The sequence below is a fragment of the Scardinius erythrophthalmus genome (assembly GCF_964197995.2).
Source record: "Scardinius erythrophthalmus genome assembly, chromosome: 10".
NCBI lineage: Eukaryota > Metazoa > Chordata > Actinopteri > Cypriniformes > Leuciscidae > Scardinius > Scardinius erythrophthalmus.
Window position 1 is genome coordinate 3,042,729 of NC_138230.1, and position 17,972 is coordinate 3,060,700.

The 17,972-nt window shown below is 48.5% G+C and overlaps 1 protein-coding gene across 1 annotated transcript in view; it reads right to left on the minus strand.

The window, feature by feature from the left end:
- fhod3a (formin homology 2 domain containing 3a) overlaps positions 1–17,972 on the minus strand; it is a 62,443-nt gene that overhangs the window by 7,648 nt on the left and 36,823 nt on the right. The window contains exons 13-16 of the mRNA XM_081375722.1: positions 17,849–17,968; positions 17,045–17,206; positions 16,337–16,527; positions 15,396–15,600 (exon numbers count right to left, since the gene is read on the minus strand). Coding sequence (XP_081231848.1) covers positions 15,396–15,600; positions 16,337–16,527; positions 17,045–17,206; positions 17,849–17,968 — 678 coding nt within the window. The remainder of the gene's footprint in view (positions 1–15,395; positions 15,601–16,336; positions 16,528–17,044; positions 17,207–17,848; positions 17,969–17,972) is intronic.

The window sequence follows — 17,972 nt, forward strand, 5'->3', positions numbered from 1 at the left end:
ACTAAAGAGGATTTTAGAGCACAATTACGTTCTTAGCCTGATGAGTTTGTTTTTTGTCAAAGTTGCAAGAACAATATCACAACAGTGTCATGACATAAAAGACGAGAATAACGAGACTCACAGTCTCACATCAGTGAATAATTAAATCACTGACAGCTCTCAAACAGGTCCTGTACGTGAGCTCATTATACAGCACATCTTCCTCCTCTCGTCAGAATACAACACTTGTTCCCAATTATTAGCATTTCAGGGACGTAGAAGTGAAGCAAAAGTAAAAGCAAGAGTTAAACTGATGGGACACAGAAGCTGCTCCTCCATGTGTTACTCCAGTCAGCTGCTCCTCCATGTGTTACTCCAGTCCCGATGTCTCCGTGTTTAAACAGCTGCAAACCCACTCAAGTCGAGCCATATCTAAAACACCATATGATAAACCATCAGCTAAAACACACACACACACACACACACATCAGAGTGTGAATAGAGGCAAGCGAATGATGATCTGAAGAGGCCAGAATAAACACATCATCACGGCTTCTTCAGGCCTGCGGGGAACATTAGCGCTCACTGACATGAGAAGTGTGTGAGGATCCGTGTCACACACACATCATACTCCTCTTTACACACTTTACATACTCCTCATCACACAAAACACAACACACTAATACTCTGAGGAGTGGAAGAGGACTGTGAGCTCATGAAATGATTATAATAAAATTACTATTCAACACTAAATTTAAAAAAATTTAAAAAACAATCAAAGTAAAACACCATACCATAAAAATGTCAAATAAAAATAAATTATGAAATAAAAAAAATAGAACACCTACTAAGAAAAAACAAAAACAATTCAAACCATAAATGTAAAATACAAAAATAATTTAAAGTTAAAAATCAAGAATAAAACTACACAATAAAAAATAACATCTACTAAAAATAAAAACAACCATTATAGATCACTTAATAAAAATAATAAAAATCATAAAAATGTAAAATAAAAATGAATAAAATAAAATCAATTAAAATAAAACATTATAAAATTTAAATGATCAAAATAAAACTAATAAACCAAATAACTTACTAAAATGAACTAAAACCATAAAAAATAATAAAATATAAATAATTTTAAAATAAAAACAATCAAAATAAAACACTTACTTTAATACTTTAAAACCAAAAAAATGCAAAATCAAAATGAATAATTTAAAAATCAAAATAAAACTACATAATGCTAAAAAAAAGGTCTGTGTGTTGAGGACTGTGTGTTGAGGTCTGTGTGTTGAGGACTGTGTGTTGAGGCCTGTGTGTTGAGGTCTGTGTGTTGAGGTCTGTGTGTTGAGGTCTGTGTGTTGAGGACTGTGTGTTGAGGCCTGTGTGTTGAGGTCTGTGTGTTGAGGTCTGTGTGTTGAGGCCTGTGTGTTGAGGACTGTGTGTTGAGGACTGTGTGTTGAGGTCTGTGTGTTGAGGTCTGTGTGTTGAGGACTGTGTGTTGAGGCCTGTGTGTTGAGGACTGTGTGTTGAGGCCTGTGTGTTGAGGACTGTGTGTTGAGGTCTGTGTGTTGAGGACTGTGTGTTGAGGACTGTGTGTTGAGGACTGTGTGTTGAGGACTGTGTGTTGAGGTCTGTGTGTTGAGGACTGTGTGTTGAGGTCTGTGTGTTGAGGACTGTGTGTTGAGGTCTGTGTGTTGAGGACTGTGTGTTGAGGACTGTGTGTTGAGGCCTGTGTGTTGAGGTCTGTGTGTTGAGGTCTGTGTGTTGAGGCCTGTGTGTTGAGGACTGTGTGTTGAGGACTGTGTGTTGAGGTCTGTGTGTTGAGGACTGTGTGTTGAGGCCTGTGTGTTGAGGTCTGTGTGTTGAGGACTGTGTGTTGAGGACTGTGTGTTGAGGACTGTGTGTTGAGGCCTGTGTGTTGAGGACTGTGTGTTGAGGACTGTGTGTTGAGGACTGTGTGTTGAGGACTGTGTGTTGAGGTCTGTGTGTTGAGGCCTGTGTGTTGAGGCCTGTGTGTTGAGGACTGTGTGTTGAGGACTGTGTGTTGAGGTCTGTGTGTTGAGGCCTGTGTGTTGAGGTCTGTGTGTTGAGGACTGTGTGTTGAGGACTGTGTGTTGAGGTCTGTGTGTTGAGGTCTGTGTGTTGAGGACTGTGTGTTGAGGCCTGTGTGTTGAGGCCTGTGTGTTGAGGACTGTGTGTTGAGGTCTGTGTGTTGAGGTCTGTGTGTTGAGGCCTGTGTGTTGAGGCCTGTGTGTTGAGGACTGTGTGTTGAGGACTGTGTGTTGAGGACTGTGTGTTGAGGTCTGTGTGTTGAGGTCTGTGTGTTGAGGACTGTGTGTTGAGGCCTGTGTGTTGAGGACTGTGTGTTGAGGCCTGTGTGTTGAGGACTGTGTGTTGAGGTCTGTGTGTTGAGGACTGTGTGTTGAGGTCTGTGTGTTGAGGTCTGTGTGTTGAGGACTGTGTGTTGAGGACTGTGTGTTGAGGACTGTGTGTTGAGGCCTGTGTGTTGAGGCCTGTGTGTTGAGGACTGTGTGTTGAGGACTGTGTGTTGAGGTCTGTGTGTTGAGGACTGTGTGTTGAGGCCTGTGTGTTGAGGTCTGTGTGTTGAGGACTGTGTGTTGAGGACTGTGTGTTGAGGACTGTGTGTTGAGGCCTGTGTGTTGAGGACTGTGTGTTGAGGACTGTGTGTTGAGGACTGTGTGTTGAGGACTGTGTGTTGAGGTCTGTGTGTTGAGGACTGTGTGTTGAGGTCTGTGTGTTGAGGACTGTGTGTTGAGGTCTGTGTGTTGAGGTCTGTGTGTTGAGGACTGTGTGTTGAGGACTGTGTGTTGAGGACTGTGTGTTGAGGCCTGTGTGTTGAGGCCTGTGTGTTGAGGACTGTGTGTTGAGGACTGTGTGTTGAGGACTGTGTGTTGAGGTCTGTGTGTTGAGGTCTGTGTGTTGAGGACTGTGTGTTGAGGCCTGTGTGTTGAGGCCTGTGTGTTGAGGACTGTGTGTTGAGGACTGTGTGTTGAGGTCTGTGTGTTGAGGACTGTGTGTTGAGGTCTGTGTGTTGAGGACTGTGTGTTGAGGTCTGTGTGTTGAGGACTGTGTGTTGAGGTCTGTGTGTTGAGGTCTGTGTGTTGAGGACTGTGTGTTGAGGACTGTGTGTTGAGGACTGTGTGTTGAGGCCTGTGTGTTGAGGCCTGTGTGTTGAGGACTGTGTGTTGAGGACTGTGTGTTGAGGACTGTGTGTTGAGGTCTGTGTGTTGAGGTCTGTGTGTTGAGGACTGTGTGTTGAGGCCTGTGTGTTGAGGCCTGTGTGTTGAGGTCTGTGTGTTGAGGACTGTGTGTTGAGGTCTGTGTGTTGAGGCCTGTGTGTTGAGGTCTGTGTGTTGAGGTCTGTGTGTTGAGGACTGTGTGTTGAGGACTGTGTGTTGAGGACTGTGTGTTGAGGACTGTGTGTTGAGGTCTGTGTGTTGAGGTCTGTGTGTTGAGGACTGTGTGTTGAGGCCTGTGTGTTGAGGCCTGTGTGTTGAGGTCTGTGTGTTGAGGACTGTGTGTTGAGGTCTGTGTGTTGAGGCCTGTGTGTTGAGGACTGTGTGTTGAGGTCTGTGTGTTGAGGTCTGTGTGTTGAGGTCTGTGTGTTGAGGCCTGTGTGTTGAGGACTGTGTGTTGAGGTCTGTGTGTTGAGGTCTGTGTGTTGAGGTCTGTGTGTTGAGGACTGTGTGTTGAGGCCTGTGTGTTGAGGACTGTGTGTTGAGGTCTGTGTGTTGAGGACTGTGTGTTGAGGCCTGTGTGTTGAGGTCTGTGTGTTGAGGACTGTGTGTTGAGGACTGTGTGTTGAGGACTGTGTGTTGAGGACTGTGTGTTGAGGACTGTGTGTTGAGGACTGTGTGTTGAGGACTGTGTGTTGAGGACTGTGTGTTGAGGCCTGTGTGTTGAGGTCTGTGTGTTGAGGTCTGTGTGTTGAGGCCTGTGTGTTGAGGACTGTGTGTTGAGGACTGTGTGTTGAGGACTGTGTGTTGAGGACTGTGTGTTGAGGACTGTGTGTTGAGGACTGTGTGTTGAGGCCTGTGTGTTGAGGTCTGTGTGTTGAGGTCTGTGTGTTGAGGACTGTGTGTTGAGGACTGTGTGTTGAGGCCTGTGTGTTGAGGCCTGTGTGTTGAGGACTGTGTGTTGAGGACTGTGTGTTGAGGACTGTGTGTTGAGGACTGTGTGTTGAGGCCTGTGTGTTGAGGTCTGTGTGTTGAGGACTGTGTGTTGAGGACTGTGTGTTGAGGACTGTGTGTTGAGGACTGTGTGTTGAGGACTGTGTGTTGAGGCCTGTGTGTTGAGGACTGTGTGTTGAGGTCTGTGTGTTGAGGCCTGTGTGTTGAGGCCTGTGTGTTGAGGTCTGTGTGTTGAGGCCTGTGTGTTGAGGCCTGTGTGTTGAGGACTGTGTGTTGAGGACTGTGTGTTGAGGACTGTGTGTTGAGGTCTGTGTGTTGAGGTCTGTGTGTTGAGGACTGTGTGTTGAGGCCTGTGTGTTGAGGCCTGTGTGTTGAGGTCTGTGTGTTGAGGACTGTGTGTTGAGGTCTGTGTGTTGAGGCCTGTGTGTTGAGGACTGTGTGTTGAGGTCTGTGTGTTGAGGTCTGTGTGTTGAGGTCTGTGTGTTGAGGCCTGTGTGTTGAGGACTGTGTGTTGAGGTCTGTGTGTTGAGGTCTGTGTGTTGAGGTCTGTGTGTTGAGGACTGTGTGTTGAGGCCTGTGTGTTGAGGACTGTGTGTTGAGGTCTGTGTGTTGAGGACTGTGTGTTGAGGCCTGTGTGTTGAGGTCTGTGTGTTGAGGACTGTGTGTTGAGGACTGTGTGTTGAGGACTGTGTGTTGAGGACTGTGTGTTGAGGACTGTGTGTTGAGGACTGTGTGTTGAGGACTGTGTGTTGAGGCCTGTGTGTTGAGGTCTGTGTGTTGAGGTCTGTGTGTTGAGGACTGTGTGTTGAGGTCTGTGTGTTGAGGACTGTGTGTTGAGGCCTGTGTGTTGAGGCCTGTGTGTTGAGGACTGTGTGTTGAGGTCTGTGTGTTGAGGCCTGTGTGTTGAGGACTGTGTGTTGAGGTCTGTGTGTTGAGGTCTGTGTGTTGAGGACTGTGTGTTGAGGTCTGTGTGTTGAGGACTGTGTGTTGAGGCCTGTGTGTTGAGGACTGTGTGTTGAGGTCTGTGTGTTGAGGACTGTGTGTTGAGGCCTGTGTGTTGAGGTCTGTGTGTTGAGGACTGTGTGTTGAGGACTGTGTGTTGAGGACTGTGTGTTGAGGACTGTGTGTTGAGGTCTGTGTGTTGAGGACTGTGTGTTGAGGACTGTGTGTTGAGGACTGTGTGTTGAGGCCTGTGTGTTGAGGTCTGTGTGTTGAGGTCTGTGTGTTGAGGACTGTGTGTTGAGGTCTGTGTGTTGAGGACTGTGTGTTGAGGCCTGTGTGTTGAGGCCTGTGTGTTGAGGACTGTGTGTTGAGGTCTGTGTGTTGAGGCCTGTGTGTTGAGGACTGTGTGTTGAGGACTGTGTGTTGAGGCCTGTGTGTTGAGGTCTGTGTGTTGAGGTCTGTGTGTTGAGGACTGTGTGTTGAGGTCTGTGTGTTGAGGACTGTGTGTTGAGGTCTGTGTGTTGAGGACTGTGTGTTGAGGACTGTGTGTTGAGGTCTGTGTGTTGAGGACTGTGTGTTGAGGCCTGTGTGTTGAGGACTGTGTGTTGAGGTCTGTGTGTTGAGGACTGTGTGTTGAGGCCTGTGTGTTGAGGTCTGTGTGTTGAGGACTGTGTGTTGAGGACTGTGTGTTGAGGACTGTGTGTTGAGGTCTGTGTGTTGAGGACTGTGTGTTGAGGCCTGTGTGTTGAGGACTGTGTGTTGAGGCCTGTGTGTTGAGGACTGTGTGTTGAGGTCTGTGTGTTGAGGTCTGTGTGTTGAGGACTGTGTGTTGAGGACTGTGTGTTGAGGACTGTGTGTTGAGGTGTGTGTGTTGAGGACTGTGTGTTGAGGACTGTGTGTTGAGGACTGTGTGTTGAGGCCTGTGTGTTGAGGTCTGTGTGTTGAGGTCTGTGTGTTGAGGTCTGTGTGTTGAGGTCTGTGTGTTGAGGACTGTGTGTTGAGGTCTGTGTGTTGAGGACTGTGTGTTGAGGACTGTGTGTTGAGGTCTGTGTGTTGAGGACTGTGTGTTGAGGCCTGTGTGTTGAGGTCTGTGTGTTGAGGACTGTGTGTTGAGGACTGTGTGTTGAGGCCTGTGTGTTGAGGTCTGTGTGTTGAGGACTGTGTGTTGAGGACTGTGTGTTGAGGACTGTGTGTTGAGGACTGTGTGTTGAGGTCTGTGTGTTGAGGTCTGTGTGTTGAGGACTGTGTGTTGAGGACTGTGTGTTGAGGTCTGTGTGTTGAGGACTGTGTGTTGAGGACTGTGTGTTGAGGACTGTGTGTTGAGGACTGTGTGTTGAGGTCTGTGTGTTGAGGACTGTGTGTTGAGGTCTGTGTGTTGAGGTCTGTGTGTTGAGGACTGTGTGTTGAGGCCTGTGTGTTGAGGACTGTGTGTTGAGGACTGTGTGTTGAGGTCTGTGTGTTGAGGCCTGTGTGTTGAGGACTGTGTGTTGAGGTCTGTGTGTTGAGGACTGTGTGTTGAGGACTGTGTGTTGAGGACTGTGTGTTGAGGACTGTGTGTTGAGGTCTGTGTGTTGAGGACTGTGTGTTGAGGCCTGTGTGTTGAGGCCTGTGTGTTGAGGTCTGTGTGTTGAGGACTGTGTGTTGAGGCCTGTGTGTTGAGGACTGTGTGTTGAGGCCTGTGTGTTGAGGACTGTGTGTTGAGGACTGTGTGTTGAGGACTGTGTGTTGAGGCCTGTGTGTTGAGGACTGTGTGTTGAGGACTGTGTGTTGAGGACTGTGTGTTGAGGTCTGTGTGTTGAGGCCTGTGTGTTGAGGACTGTGTGTTGAGGTCTGTGTGTTGAGGTCTGTGTGTTGAGGACTGTGTGTTGAGGCCTGTGTGTTGAGGTCTGTGTGTTGAGGACTGTGTGTTGAGGCCTGTGTGTTGAGGCCTGTGTGTTGAGGTCTGTGTGTTGAGGTCTGTGTGTTGAGGACTGTGTGTTGAGGCCTGTGTGTTGAGGTCTGTGTGTTGAGGACTGTGTGTTGAGGCCTGTGTGTTGAGGTCTGTGTGTTGAGGCCTGTGTGTTGAGGTCTGTGTGTTGAGGACTGTGTGTTGAGGACTGTGTGTTGAGGTCTGTGTGTTGAGGACTGTGTGTTGAGGCCTGTGTGTTGAGGCCTGTGTGTTGAGGCCTGTGTGTTGAGGTCTGTGTGTTGAGGTCTGTGTGTTGAGGACTGTGTGTTGAGGTCTGTGTATTGAGGTCTGTGTGTTGAGGACTGTGTGTTGAGGACTGTGTGTTGAGGTCTGTGTGTTGAGGTCTGTGTGTTGAGGACTGTGTGTTGAGGTCTGTGTGTTGAGGACTGTGTGTTGAGGACTGTGTGTTGAGGTCTGTGTGTTGAGGACTGTGTGTTGAGGCCTGTGTGTTGAGGACTGTGTGTTGAGGACTGTGTGTTGAGGTCTGTGTGTTGAGGACTGTGTGTTGAGGACTGTGTGTTGAGGTCTGTGTGTTGAGGACTGTGTGTTGAGGACTGTGTGTTGAGGACTGTGTGTTGAGGTCTGTGTGTTGAGGACTGTGTGTTGAGGACTGTGTGTTGAGGACTGTGTGTTGAGGTCTGTGTGTTGAGGTCTGTGTGTTGAGGACTGTGTGTTGAGGCCTGTGTGTTGAGGTCTGTGTGTTGAGGACTGTGTGTTGAGGACTGTGTGTTGAGGTCTGTGTGTTGAGGCCTGTGTGTTGAGGCCTGTGTGTTGAGGACTGTGTGTTGAGGTCTGTGTGTTGAGGACTGTGTGTTGAGGATTGTGTGTTGAGGTCTGTGTGTTGAGGACTGTGTGTTGAGGTCTGTGTGTTGAGGTCTGTGTGTTGAGGACTGTGTGTTGAGGTCTGTGTGTTGAGGACTGTGTGTTGAGGTCTGTGTGTTGAGGACTGTGTGTTGAGGTCTGTGTGTTGAGGACTGTGTGTTGAGGCCTGTGTGTTGAGGACTGTGTGTTGAGGTCTGTGTGTTGAGGACTGTGTGTTGAGGCCTGTGTGTTGAGGTCTGTGTGTTGAGGACTGTGTGTTGAGGACTGTGTGTTGAGGACTGTGTGTTGAGGCCTGTGTGTTGAGGTCTGTGTGTTGAGGACTGTGTGTTGAGGCCTGTGTGTTGAGGACTGTGTGTTGAGGCCTGTGTGTTGAGGACTGTGTGTTGAGGACTGTGTGTTGAGGACTGTGTGTTGAGGTCTGTGTGTTGAGGTCTGTGTGTTGAGGTCTGTGTGTTGAGGTCTGTGTGTTGAGGTCTGTGTGTTGAGGCCTGTGTGTTGAGGCCTGTGTGTTGAGGTCTGTGTGTTGAGGCCTGTGTGTTGAGGCCTGTGTGTTGAGGTCTGTGTGTTGAGGTCTGTGTGTTGAGGTCTGTGTGTTGAGGTCTGTGTGTTGAGGCCTGTGTGTTGAGGTCTGTGTGTTGAGGTCTGTGTGTTGAGGCCTGTGTGTTGAGGCCTGTGTGTTGAGGTCTGTGTGTTGAGGTCTGTGTGTTGAGGTCTGTGTGTTGAGGTCTGTGTGTTGAGGCCTGTGTGTTGAGGCCTGTGTGTTGAGGTCTGTGTGTTGAGGTCTGTGTGTTGAGGTCTGTGTGTTGAGGTCTGTGTGTTGAGGTCTGTGTGTTGAGGTCTGTGTGTTGAGGCCTGTGTGTTGAGGCCTGTGTGTTGAGGTCTGTGTGTTGAGGTCTGTGTGTTGAGGTCTGTGTGTTGAGGCCTGTGTGTTGAGGCCTGTGTGTTGAGGTCTGTGTGTTGAGGACTGTGTGTTGAGGACTGTGTGTTGAGGTCTGTGTGTTGAGGTCTGTGTGTTGAGGTCTGTGTGTTGAGGTCTGTGTGTTGAGGCCTGTGTGTTGAGGCCTGTGTGTTGAGGACTGTGTGTTGAGGTCTGTGTGTTGAGGACTGTGTGTTGAGGCCTGTGTGTTGAGGCCTGTGTGTTGAGGTCTGTGTGTTGAGGACTGTGTGTTGAGGCCTGTGTGTTGAGGTCTGTGTGTTGAGGACTGTGTGTTGAGGCCTGTGTGTTGAGGCCTGTGTGTTGAGGTCTGTGTGTTGAGGACTGTGTGTTGAGGCCTGTGTGTTGAGGACTGTGTGTTGAGGTCTGTGTGTTGAGGACTGTGTGTTGAGGTCTGTGTGTTGAGGACTGTGTGTTGAGGCCTGTGTGTTGAGGACTGTGTGTTGAGGCCTGTGTGTTGAGGACTGTGTGTTGAGGTCTGTGTGTTGAGGACTGTGTGTTGAGGTCTGTGTGTTGAGGACTGTGTGTTGAGGCCTGTGTGTTGAGGACTGTGTGTTGAGGTCTGTGTGTTGAGGACTGTGTGTTGAGGTCTGTGTGTTGAGGACTGTGTGTTGAGGCCTGTGTGTTGAGGTCTGTGTGTTGAGGTCTGTGTGTTGAGGACTGTGTGTTGAGGCCTGTGTGTTGAGGTCTGTGTGTTGAGGTCTGTGTGTTGAGGTCTGTGTGTTGAGGTCTGTGTGTTGAGGACTGTGTGTTGAGGCCTGTGTGTTGAGGTCTGTGTGTTGAGGCCTGTGTGTTGAGGACTGTGTGTTGAGGTCTGTGTGTTGAGGACTGTGTGTTGAGGACTGTGTGTTGAGGTCTGTGTGTTGAGGACTGTGTGTTGAGGTCTGTGTGTTGAGGTCTGTGTGTTGAGGTCTGTGTGTTGAGGACTGTGTGTTGAGGACTGTGTGTTGAGGTCTGTGTGTTGAGGACTGTGTGTTGAGGTCTGTGTGTTGAGGACTGTGTGTTGAGGTCTGTGTGTTGAGGACTGTGTGTTGAGGACTGTGTGTTGAGGTCTGTGTGTTGAGGACTGTGTGTTGAGGTCTGTGTGTTGAGGACTGTGTGTTGAGGCCTGTGTGTTGAGGCCTGTGTGTTGAGGACTGTGTGTTGAGGTCTGTGTGTTGAGGACTGTGTGTTGAGGTCTGTGTGTTGAGGACTGTGTGTTGAGGACTGTGTGTTGAGGTCTGTGTGTTGAGGACTGTGTGTTGAGGCCTGTGTGTTGAGGACTGTGTGTTGAGGCCTGTGTGTTGAGGACTGTGTGTTGAGGTGTGTGTGTTGAGGTCTGTGTGTTGAGGTCTGTGTGTTGAGGCCTGTGTGTTGAGGTCTGTGTGTTGAGGTCTGTGTGTTGAGGACTGTGTGTTGAGGACTGTGTGTTGAGGACTGTGTGTTGAGGTCTGTGTGTTGAGGTCTGTGTGTTGAGGTCTGTGTGTTGAGGACTGTGTGTTGAGGCCTGTGTGTTGAGGTCTGTGTGTTGAGGTCTGTGTGTTGAGGTCTGTGTGTTGAGGTCTGTGTGTTGAGGTCTGTGTGTTGAGGTCTGTGTGTTGAGGACTGTGTGTTGAGGTCTGTGTGTTGAGGTCTGTGTGTTGAGGTCTGTGTGTTGAGGTCTGTGTGTTGAGGACTGTGTGTTGAGGCCTGTGTGTTGAGGTCTGTGTGTTGAGGTCTGTGTGTTGAGGTCTGTGTGTTGAGGCCTGTGTGTTGAGGTCTGTGTGTTGAGGTCTGTGTGTTGAGGACTGTGTGTTGAGGTCTGTGTGTTGAGGTCTGTGTGTTGAGGTCTGTGTGTTGAGGTCTGTGTGTTGAGGTCTGTGTGTTGAGGCCTGTGTGTTGAGGCCTGTGTGTTGAGGTCTGTGTGTTGAGGACTGTGTGTTGAGGTCTGTGTGTTGAGGTCTGTGTGTTGAGGTCTGTGTGTTGAGGACTGTGTGTTGAGGCCTGTGTGTTGAGGTCTGTGTGTTGAGGTCTGTGTGTTGAGGTCTGTGTGTTGAGGTCTGTGTGTTGAGGTCTGTGTGTTGAGGTCTGTGTGTTGAGGCCTGTGTGTTGAGGACTGTGTGTTGAGGTCTGTGTGTTGAGGACTGTGTGTTGAGGACTGTGTGTTGAGGACTGTGTGTTGAGGTCTGTGTGTTGAGGTCTGTGTGTTGAGGTCTGTGTGTTGAGGACTGTGTGTTGAGGCCTGTGTGTTGAGGTCTGTGTGTTGAGGTCTGTGTGTTGAGGTCTGTGTGTTGAGGTCTGTGTGTTGAGGACTGTGTGTTGAGGACTGTGTGTTGAGGTGTGTGTGTTGAGGTCTGTGTGTTGAGGACTGTGTGTTGAGGACTGTGTGTTGAGGCCTGTGTGTTGAGGACTGTGTGTTGAGGCCTGTGTGTTGAGGCCTGTGTGCTGAGGTCTGTGTGTTGAGGTCTGTGTGTTGAGGACTGTGTGTTGAGGACTGTGTGTTGAGGTCTGTGTGTTGAGGACTGTGTGTTGAGGACTGTGTGTTGAGGTCTGTGTGTTGAGGTGTGTGTGTTGAGGTCTGTGTGTTGAGGTGTGTGTGTTGAGGCCTGTGTGTTGAGGTCTGTGTGTTGAGGTGTGTGTGTTGAGGCCTGTGTGTTGAGGTCTGTGTGTTGAGGTGTGTGTGTTGAGGCCTGTGTGTTGAGGACTGTGTGTTGAGGTGTGTGTGTTGAGGACTGTGTGTTGAGGTCTGTGTGTTGAGGCCTGTGTGCTGAGGTCTGTGTGTTGAGGTCTGTGTGTTGAGGACTGTGTGTTGAGGACTGTGTGTTGAGGTCTGTGTGTTGAGGTGTGTGTGTTGAGGTCTGTGTGTTGAGGTGTGTGTGTTGAGGCCTGTGTGTTGAGGTCTGTGTGTTGAGGTGTGTGTGTTGAGGACTGTGTGTTGAGGACTGTGTGTTGAGGTGTGTGTGTTGAGGTCTGTGTGTTGAGGTCTGTGTGTTGAGGACTGTGTGTTGAGGTCTGTGTGTTGAGGTCTGTGTGTTGAGGTCTGTGTGTTGAGGTCTGTGTGTTGAGGACTGTGTGTTGAGGACTGTGTGTTGAGGTCTGTGTGTTGAGGACTGTGTGTTGAGGTCTGTGTGTTGAGGTCTGTGTGTTGAGGTCTGTGTGTTGAGGACTGTGTGTTGAGGTCTGTGTGTTGAGGTCTGTGTGTTGAGGACTGTGTGTTGAGGTCTGTGTGTTGAGGACTGTGTGTTGAGGTCTGTGTGTTGAGGACTGTGTGTTGAGGTCTGTGTGTTGAGGACTGTGTGTTGAGGTCTGTGTGTTGAGGTCTGTGTGTTGAGGACTGTGTGTTGAGGACTGTGTGTTGAGGACTGTGTGTTGAGGCCTGTGTGTTGAGGACTGTGTGTTGAGGTCTGTGTGTTGAGGACTGTGTGTTGAGGACTGTGTGTTGAGGACTGTGTGTTGAGGCCTGTGTGTTGAGGACTGTGTGTTGAGGTCTGTGTGTTGAGGACTGTGTGTTGAGGACTGTGTGTTGAGGCCTGTGTGTTGAGGACTGTGTGTTGAGGTCTGTGTGTTGAGGACTGTGTGTTGAGGTCTGTGTGTTGAGGCCTGTGTGTTGAGGACTGTGTGTTGAGGTCTGTGTGTTGAGGTCTGTGTGTTGAGGCCTGTGTGTTGAGGACTGTGTGTTGAGGTCTGTGTGTTGAGGACTGTGTGTTGAGGCCTGTGTGTTGAGGACTGTGTGTTGAGGTCTGTGTGTTGAGGACTGTGTGTTGAGGACTGTGTGTTGAGGTCTGTGTGTTGAGGCCTGTGTGTTGAGGACTGTGTGTTGAGGACTGTGTGTTGAGGTCTGTGTGTTGAGGACTGTGTCTTGAGGACTGTGTGTTGAGGTCTGTGTGTTGAGGCCTGTGTGTTGAGGACTGTGTGTTGAGGTCTGTGTGTTGAGGTCTGTGTGTTGAGGCCTGTGTGTTGAGGACTGTGTGTTGAGGTCTGTGTGTTGAGGACTGTGTGTTGAGGCCTGTGTGTTGAGGACTGTGTGTTGAGGTCTGTGTGTTGAGGACTGTGTGTTGAGGACTGTGTGTTGAGGTCTGTGTGTTGAGGCCTGTGTGTTGAGGACTGTGTGTTGAGGACTGTGTGTTGAGGTCTGTGTGTTGAGGACTGTGTCTTGAGGACTGTGTGTTGAGGTCTGTGTGTTGAGGACTGTGTGTTGAGGTCTGTGTGTTGAGGACTGTGTGTTGAGGACTGTGTGTTGAGGCCTGTGTGTTGAGGTCTGTGTGTTGAGGTCTGTGTGTTGAGGTCTGTGTGTTGAGGCCTGTGTGTTGAGGACTGTGTGTTGAGGTCTGTGTGTTGAGGACTGTGTGTTGAGGTCTGTGTGTTGAGGACTGTGTGTTGAGGCCTGTGTGTTGAGGTCTGTGTGTTGAGGACTGTGTGTTGAGGACTGTGTGTTGAGGTCTGTGTGTTGAGGACTGTGTGTTGAGGCCTGTGTGTTGAGGTCTGTGTGTTGAGGCCTGTGTGTTGAGGACTGTGTGTTGAGGACTGTGTGTTGAGGTCTGTGTGTTGAGGCCTGTGTGTTGAGGCCTGTGTGTTGAGGACTGTGTGTTGAGGACTGTGTGTTGAGGACTGTGTGTTGAGGACTGTGTGTTGAGGACTGTGTGTTGAGGACTGTGTGTTGAGGCCTGTGTGTTGAGGACTGTGTGTTGAGGACTGTGTGTTGAGGACTGTGTGTTGAGGACTGTGTGTTGAGGTCTGTGTGTTGAGGACTGTGTGTTGAGGTCTGTGTGTTGAGGCCTGTGTGTTGAGGACTGTGTGTTGAGGTCTGTGTGTTGAGGTCTGTGTGTTGAGGACTGTGTGTTGAGGTCTGTGTGTTGAGGACTGTGTGTTGAGGTCTGTGTGTTGAGGACTGTGTGTTGAGGACTGTGTGTTGAGGACTGTGTGTTGAGGACTGTGTGTTGAGGTCTGTGTGTTGAGGACTGTGTGTTGAGGACTGTGTGTTGAGGACTGTGTGTTGAGGACTGTGTGTTGAGGACTGTGTGTTGAGGTCTGTGTGTTGAGGCCTGTGTGTTGAGGTCTGTGTGTTGAGGCCTGTGTGTTGAGGACTGTGTGTTGAGGTCTGTGTGTTGAGGTCTGTGTGTTGAGGACTGTGTGTTGAGGTCTGTGTGTTGAGGACTGTGTGTTGAGGACTGTGTGTTGAGGACTGTGTGTTGAGGTCTGTGTGTTGAGGACTGTGTGTTGAGGTCTGTGTGTTGAGGACTGTGTGTTGAGGCCTGTGTGTTGAGGTCTGTGTGTTGAGGTCTGTGTGTTGAGGCCTGTGTGTTGAGGTGTGTGTGTTGAGGTCTGTGTGTTGAGGTCTGTGTGTTGAGGTGTGTGTGTTGAGGTGTGTGTGTTGGGGTCTGTAGTGTTAGCTCACCTGTGTGTTGAGGCCTGTGTGTTGAGGTGTGTGTTGAGGTGTGTGTGTTGAGGTCTGTAGTGTTAGCTCACCTGTGTGTTGAGGACTGTGTGTTGAGGTCTGTAGTGTTAGCTCACCTGTGTGTTGAGGCCTGTGTGTTGAGGTCTGTGTGTTGAGGTCTGTGTGTTGAGGCCTGTGTGTTGAGGTGTGTGTGTTGAGGTCTGTGTGTTGAGGTCTGTGTGTTGAGGTGTGTGTGTTGAGGTGTGTGTGTTGGGGTCTGTAGTGTTAGCTCACCTGTGTGTTGAGGCCTGTGTGTTGAGGTGTGTGTTGAGGTGTGTGTGTTGAGGTCTGTAGTGTTAGCTCACCTGTGTGTTGAGGACTGTGTGTTGGGGTCTGTAGTGTTAGCTCACCTGTGTGTTGAGGCCTGTGTGTTGAGGTGTGTGTTGAGGTGTGTGTGTTGAGGTCTGTAGTGTTAGCTCACCTGTGTGTTGAGGACTGTGTGTTGGGGTCTGTAGTGTTAGCTCACCTGTGTGTTGAGGCCTGTGTGTTGAGGTGTGTGTTGAGGTGTGTGTGTTGAGGTCTGTAGTGTTAGCTCACCTGTGTGTTGAGGACTGTGTGTTGAGGTCTGTAGTGTTAGCTCACCTGTGTGTTGAGGCCTGTGTGTTGAGGTCTGTGTGTTGAGGTCTGTGTGTTGAGGCCTGTGTGTTGAGGTGTGTGTGTTGAGGTCTGTGTGTTGAGGTCTGTGTGTTGAGGTGTGTGTGTTGAGGTGTGTGTGTTGGGGTCTGTAGTGTTAGCTCACCTGTGTGTTGAGGCCTGTGTGTTGAGGTGTGTGTTGAGGTGTGTGTGTTGAGGTCTGTAGTGTTAGCTCACCTGTGTGTTGAGGCCTGTGTGTTGAGGTCTGTGTGTTGAGGACTGTGTGTTGAGGACTGTGTGTTGAGGTGTGTGTGTTGAGGTCTGTGTGTTGAGGACTGTGTGTTGAGGCCTGTGTGTTGAGGTGTGTGTTGAGGTGTGTGTGTTGAGGTCTGTAGTGTTAGCTCACCTGTGTGTTGAGGTCTGTGTGTTGAGGTGTGTGTGTTGAGGTGTGTGTGTTGAGGACTGTGTGTTGAGGACTGTGTGTTGAGGCCTGTGTGTTGAGGTGTGTGTGTTGAGGTGTGTGTGTTGAGGTCTGTGTGTTGAGGTCTGTGTGTTGAGGTGTGTGTGTTGAGGACTGTGTGTTGAGGCCTGTGTGTTGAGGTGTGTGTTGAGGTGTGTGTGTTGAGGTCTGTAGTGTTAGCTCACCTGTGTGTTGAGGTCTGTGATCATCTTTCCGCGTGTCTTGTTCCTCTCTCTGTGATCGGCCCGCTTCTGTTTCTGCTGCAGGACCCGGTCGCGTGTGGTCCGATACTCCAGCGCGAACTCGCTGATGATCTTACTGAAGCGCGTCACACTGATGTCCCGGACGCTGTAGGCCGGGTGTCCCAGGAACAGCAGGAACGAGTGAAACCTGGTGCGGAAACACCACATTCACAATCATCTGGATCAGGGTGTGAAACTAACACCCGCCAACCATAAAAAACACATATAAATCACCTGTGGCGGGAAACGCTGTCAAATCACGAGCCAATCAGGCGTGTTACTTATTATATTTACTCAGTTTGCTGGGGAAGATCGTGTAAGACAAATCTGCGCAGATTTAGCGCAAATACTCGTGATTCATCATGATATTAAATACAGTGTATTGTGCAGAATCTGCTCATATCTGGCTTACTTGAACACACACGTCACTACACTACACATAACAGCGCTTGTTCATTTGCACTGAAGCAATAGCGAAGATTAAAAAGCATTTGGTTAACAGAAAAGACATTCTTATTTTCCAACATTGTACATTTTCTGATGTTCTGTGTACAGTATTGATCTGTCTAAAACACATTTATGGTGATGAGGATGAAAGAGGAAGAGAGGAGATGCTGGATGACAGGATTTAGTTTGAATAAGAAATGGAAATATGAAATCCAAATTTTATATATATATATAAACTGTGATGTTAATCTGCTTCATTTCTCTCTTTTTTGTGGCTAGTAGAAGTTCTGAATGGTCGGTAACTTAGAAATGTAGTAAAAAAGTTCATTATCAAGCTGCTTCTCAACTGCTGTTACTACATGGCCCAGATTTATTATTTCGGACACAAACGTATAACCAGCATTACACTAGAACTAGACTTGCTTTCTCCGCTTCACCTGTTCATGATTCTGCGGTGGACGATTTTGAGGATGATGATTCTCTCGGCGCAGTCCTTCAGGAAGTCCGACATCTTCTGCTTCAGCGCCGGCTTCATCTCGTGCTTTGCGATGACTTTCAGGTGATCCCATGATGCTTTGCAGCGCCACTCCATCTGAGTCAGGCTCTCCTGCAGCTGATCGAAATCCACCTGCAGAACGACACCAGATACTTCTACAGCTTTCACTCATATTATATTCAATTCAATTCACAGTTATCTATGTAGAGCTTTTCACAACACACATCATTTCAAAGCAGCTTTACAGAAAGAGCATGAGTGTATATTACAGTTTACAGTGATCTGTTATCAGAGGAAACTGCATTTCAGAAATGTACACGTACAAAATCACAGTTAGCAAAAAATGTATTAATTTAAACAATGTAATAATTTAATGCAGAAACAATGAGCTCATTGAAGTAATGAATACTTGTCTGTTAACAAATGATTATGACATTTAGACATCTTCTGAATTACATTTTATTTTAATATTTTCATTTTATGGCATTTTCACACTTGACTCGTTTGGAGCTTTTGATTTCTGAATCCGGTGCGCTTTCTCCCTTAGTTTGATTCGTTTAGGCATATATATATATATATATATATATATATAGTGTGTGTGTGTGTGTGTGTGTGTGTGTGTGTGTGTGTGTGTGTGTGTGTGTCGTACCTTGGCGGAGCGCGTGAGGGCTCCTATCTCGGAGTACAGGTCAGTGCTCTCGGGGAAGTTCTCCACCACGAGACCGCAGACGTGATGCAGGAGAGACTGCTTGTGCACCATGTCCTTCACTTCAGGAACCTTCTCCAGATAACTCAGATCGAAGCCTTTCGCCTGCGCACACATGATCATGATCACGACTGAACATCAAAACACAGCTCTCAAGGCTAACAGCAAACGCTCCTCCACTGACGCTAACGGAACGCTTGTAATGTAATGAATTTAAACACAAATGTATGGAATATTTAAAGGTGCAGTGTGTAATATTTAGGAGGATCTGTCGACAGAAATGCAATATCATAAACATATGTTTTCAGTGGTGTGTAAAGACCTTACATAATGAACCGTCATGTGTTTATTAGCTTAGAATGAGCGTTTCTCTCTACACACACCGCGGGTCCCCTTACATCCACATGTTTCTACAGTGGCCCTAAACGGACAAACGCGTTTCATCACTGTTGTTCTTCTTCACGCTAGCTAAAGTCAGCGAATAAAACACTGACACAATGATGAACAAGTAACAATAATATTCGCAATAACATCGTTTTACTGAATAATTAAGTAAACCTAATTTCTTACTTCATCTCTGTAAAGAAAGCTCATTGCTGAACTGGCTACTCTCTGCTGTCTCAGACGACGACATCACTTCCTGTCGGCCATCGTAACTTCTGTTGGGTGCAATTCGTAACCTCACCACTAGATGCCGCTAAACCTTACACACTGCACCTTTAAGTGTGTGTCGTGATAAAACCTCACGTTAGAGCCGTTCAGGAAGTTCCCGATGGCGAGCAGCGTGGACAGGATAACCCGCAGCGTTTTGTTTTTCTCCAGCTGATCCATGCCCTCCTTCAGGTCCTGTAGTGGCTCAGCCACTTCCTGT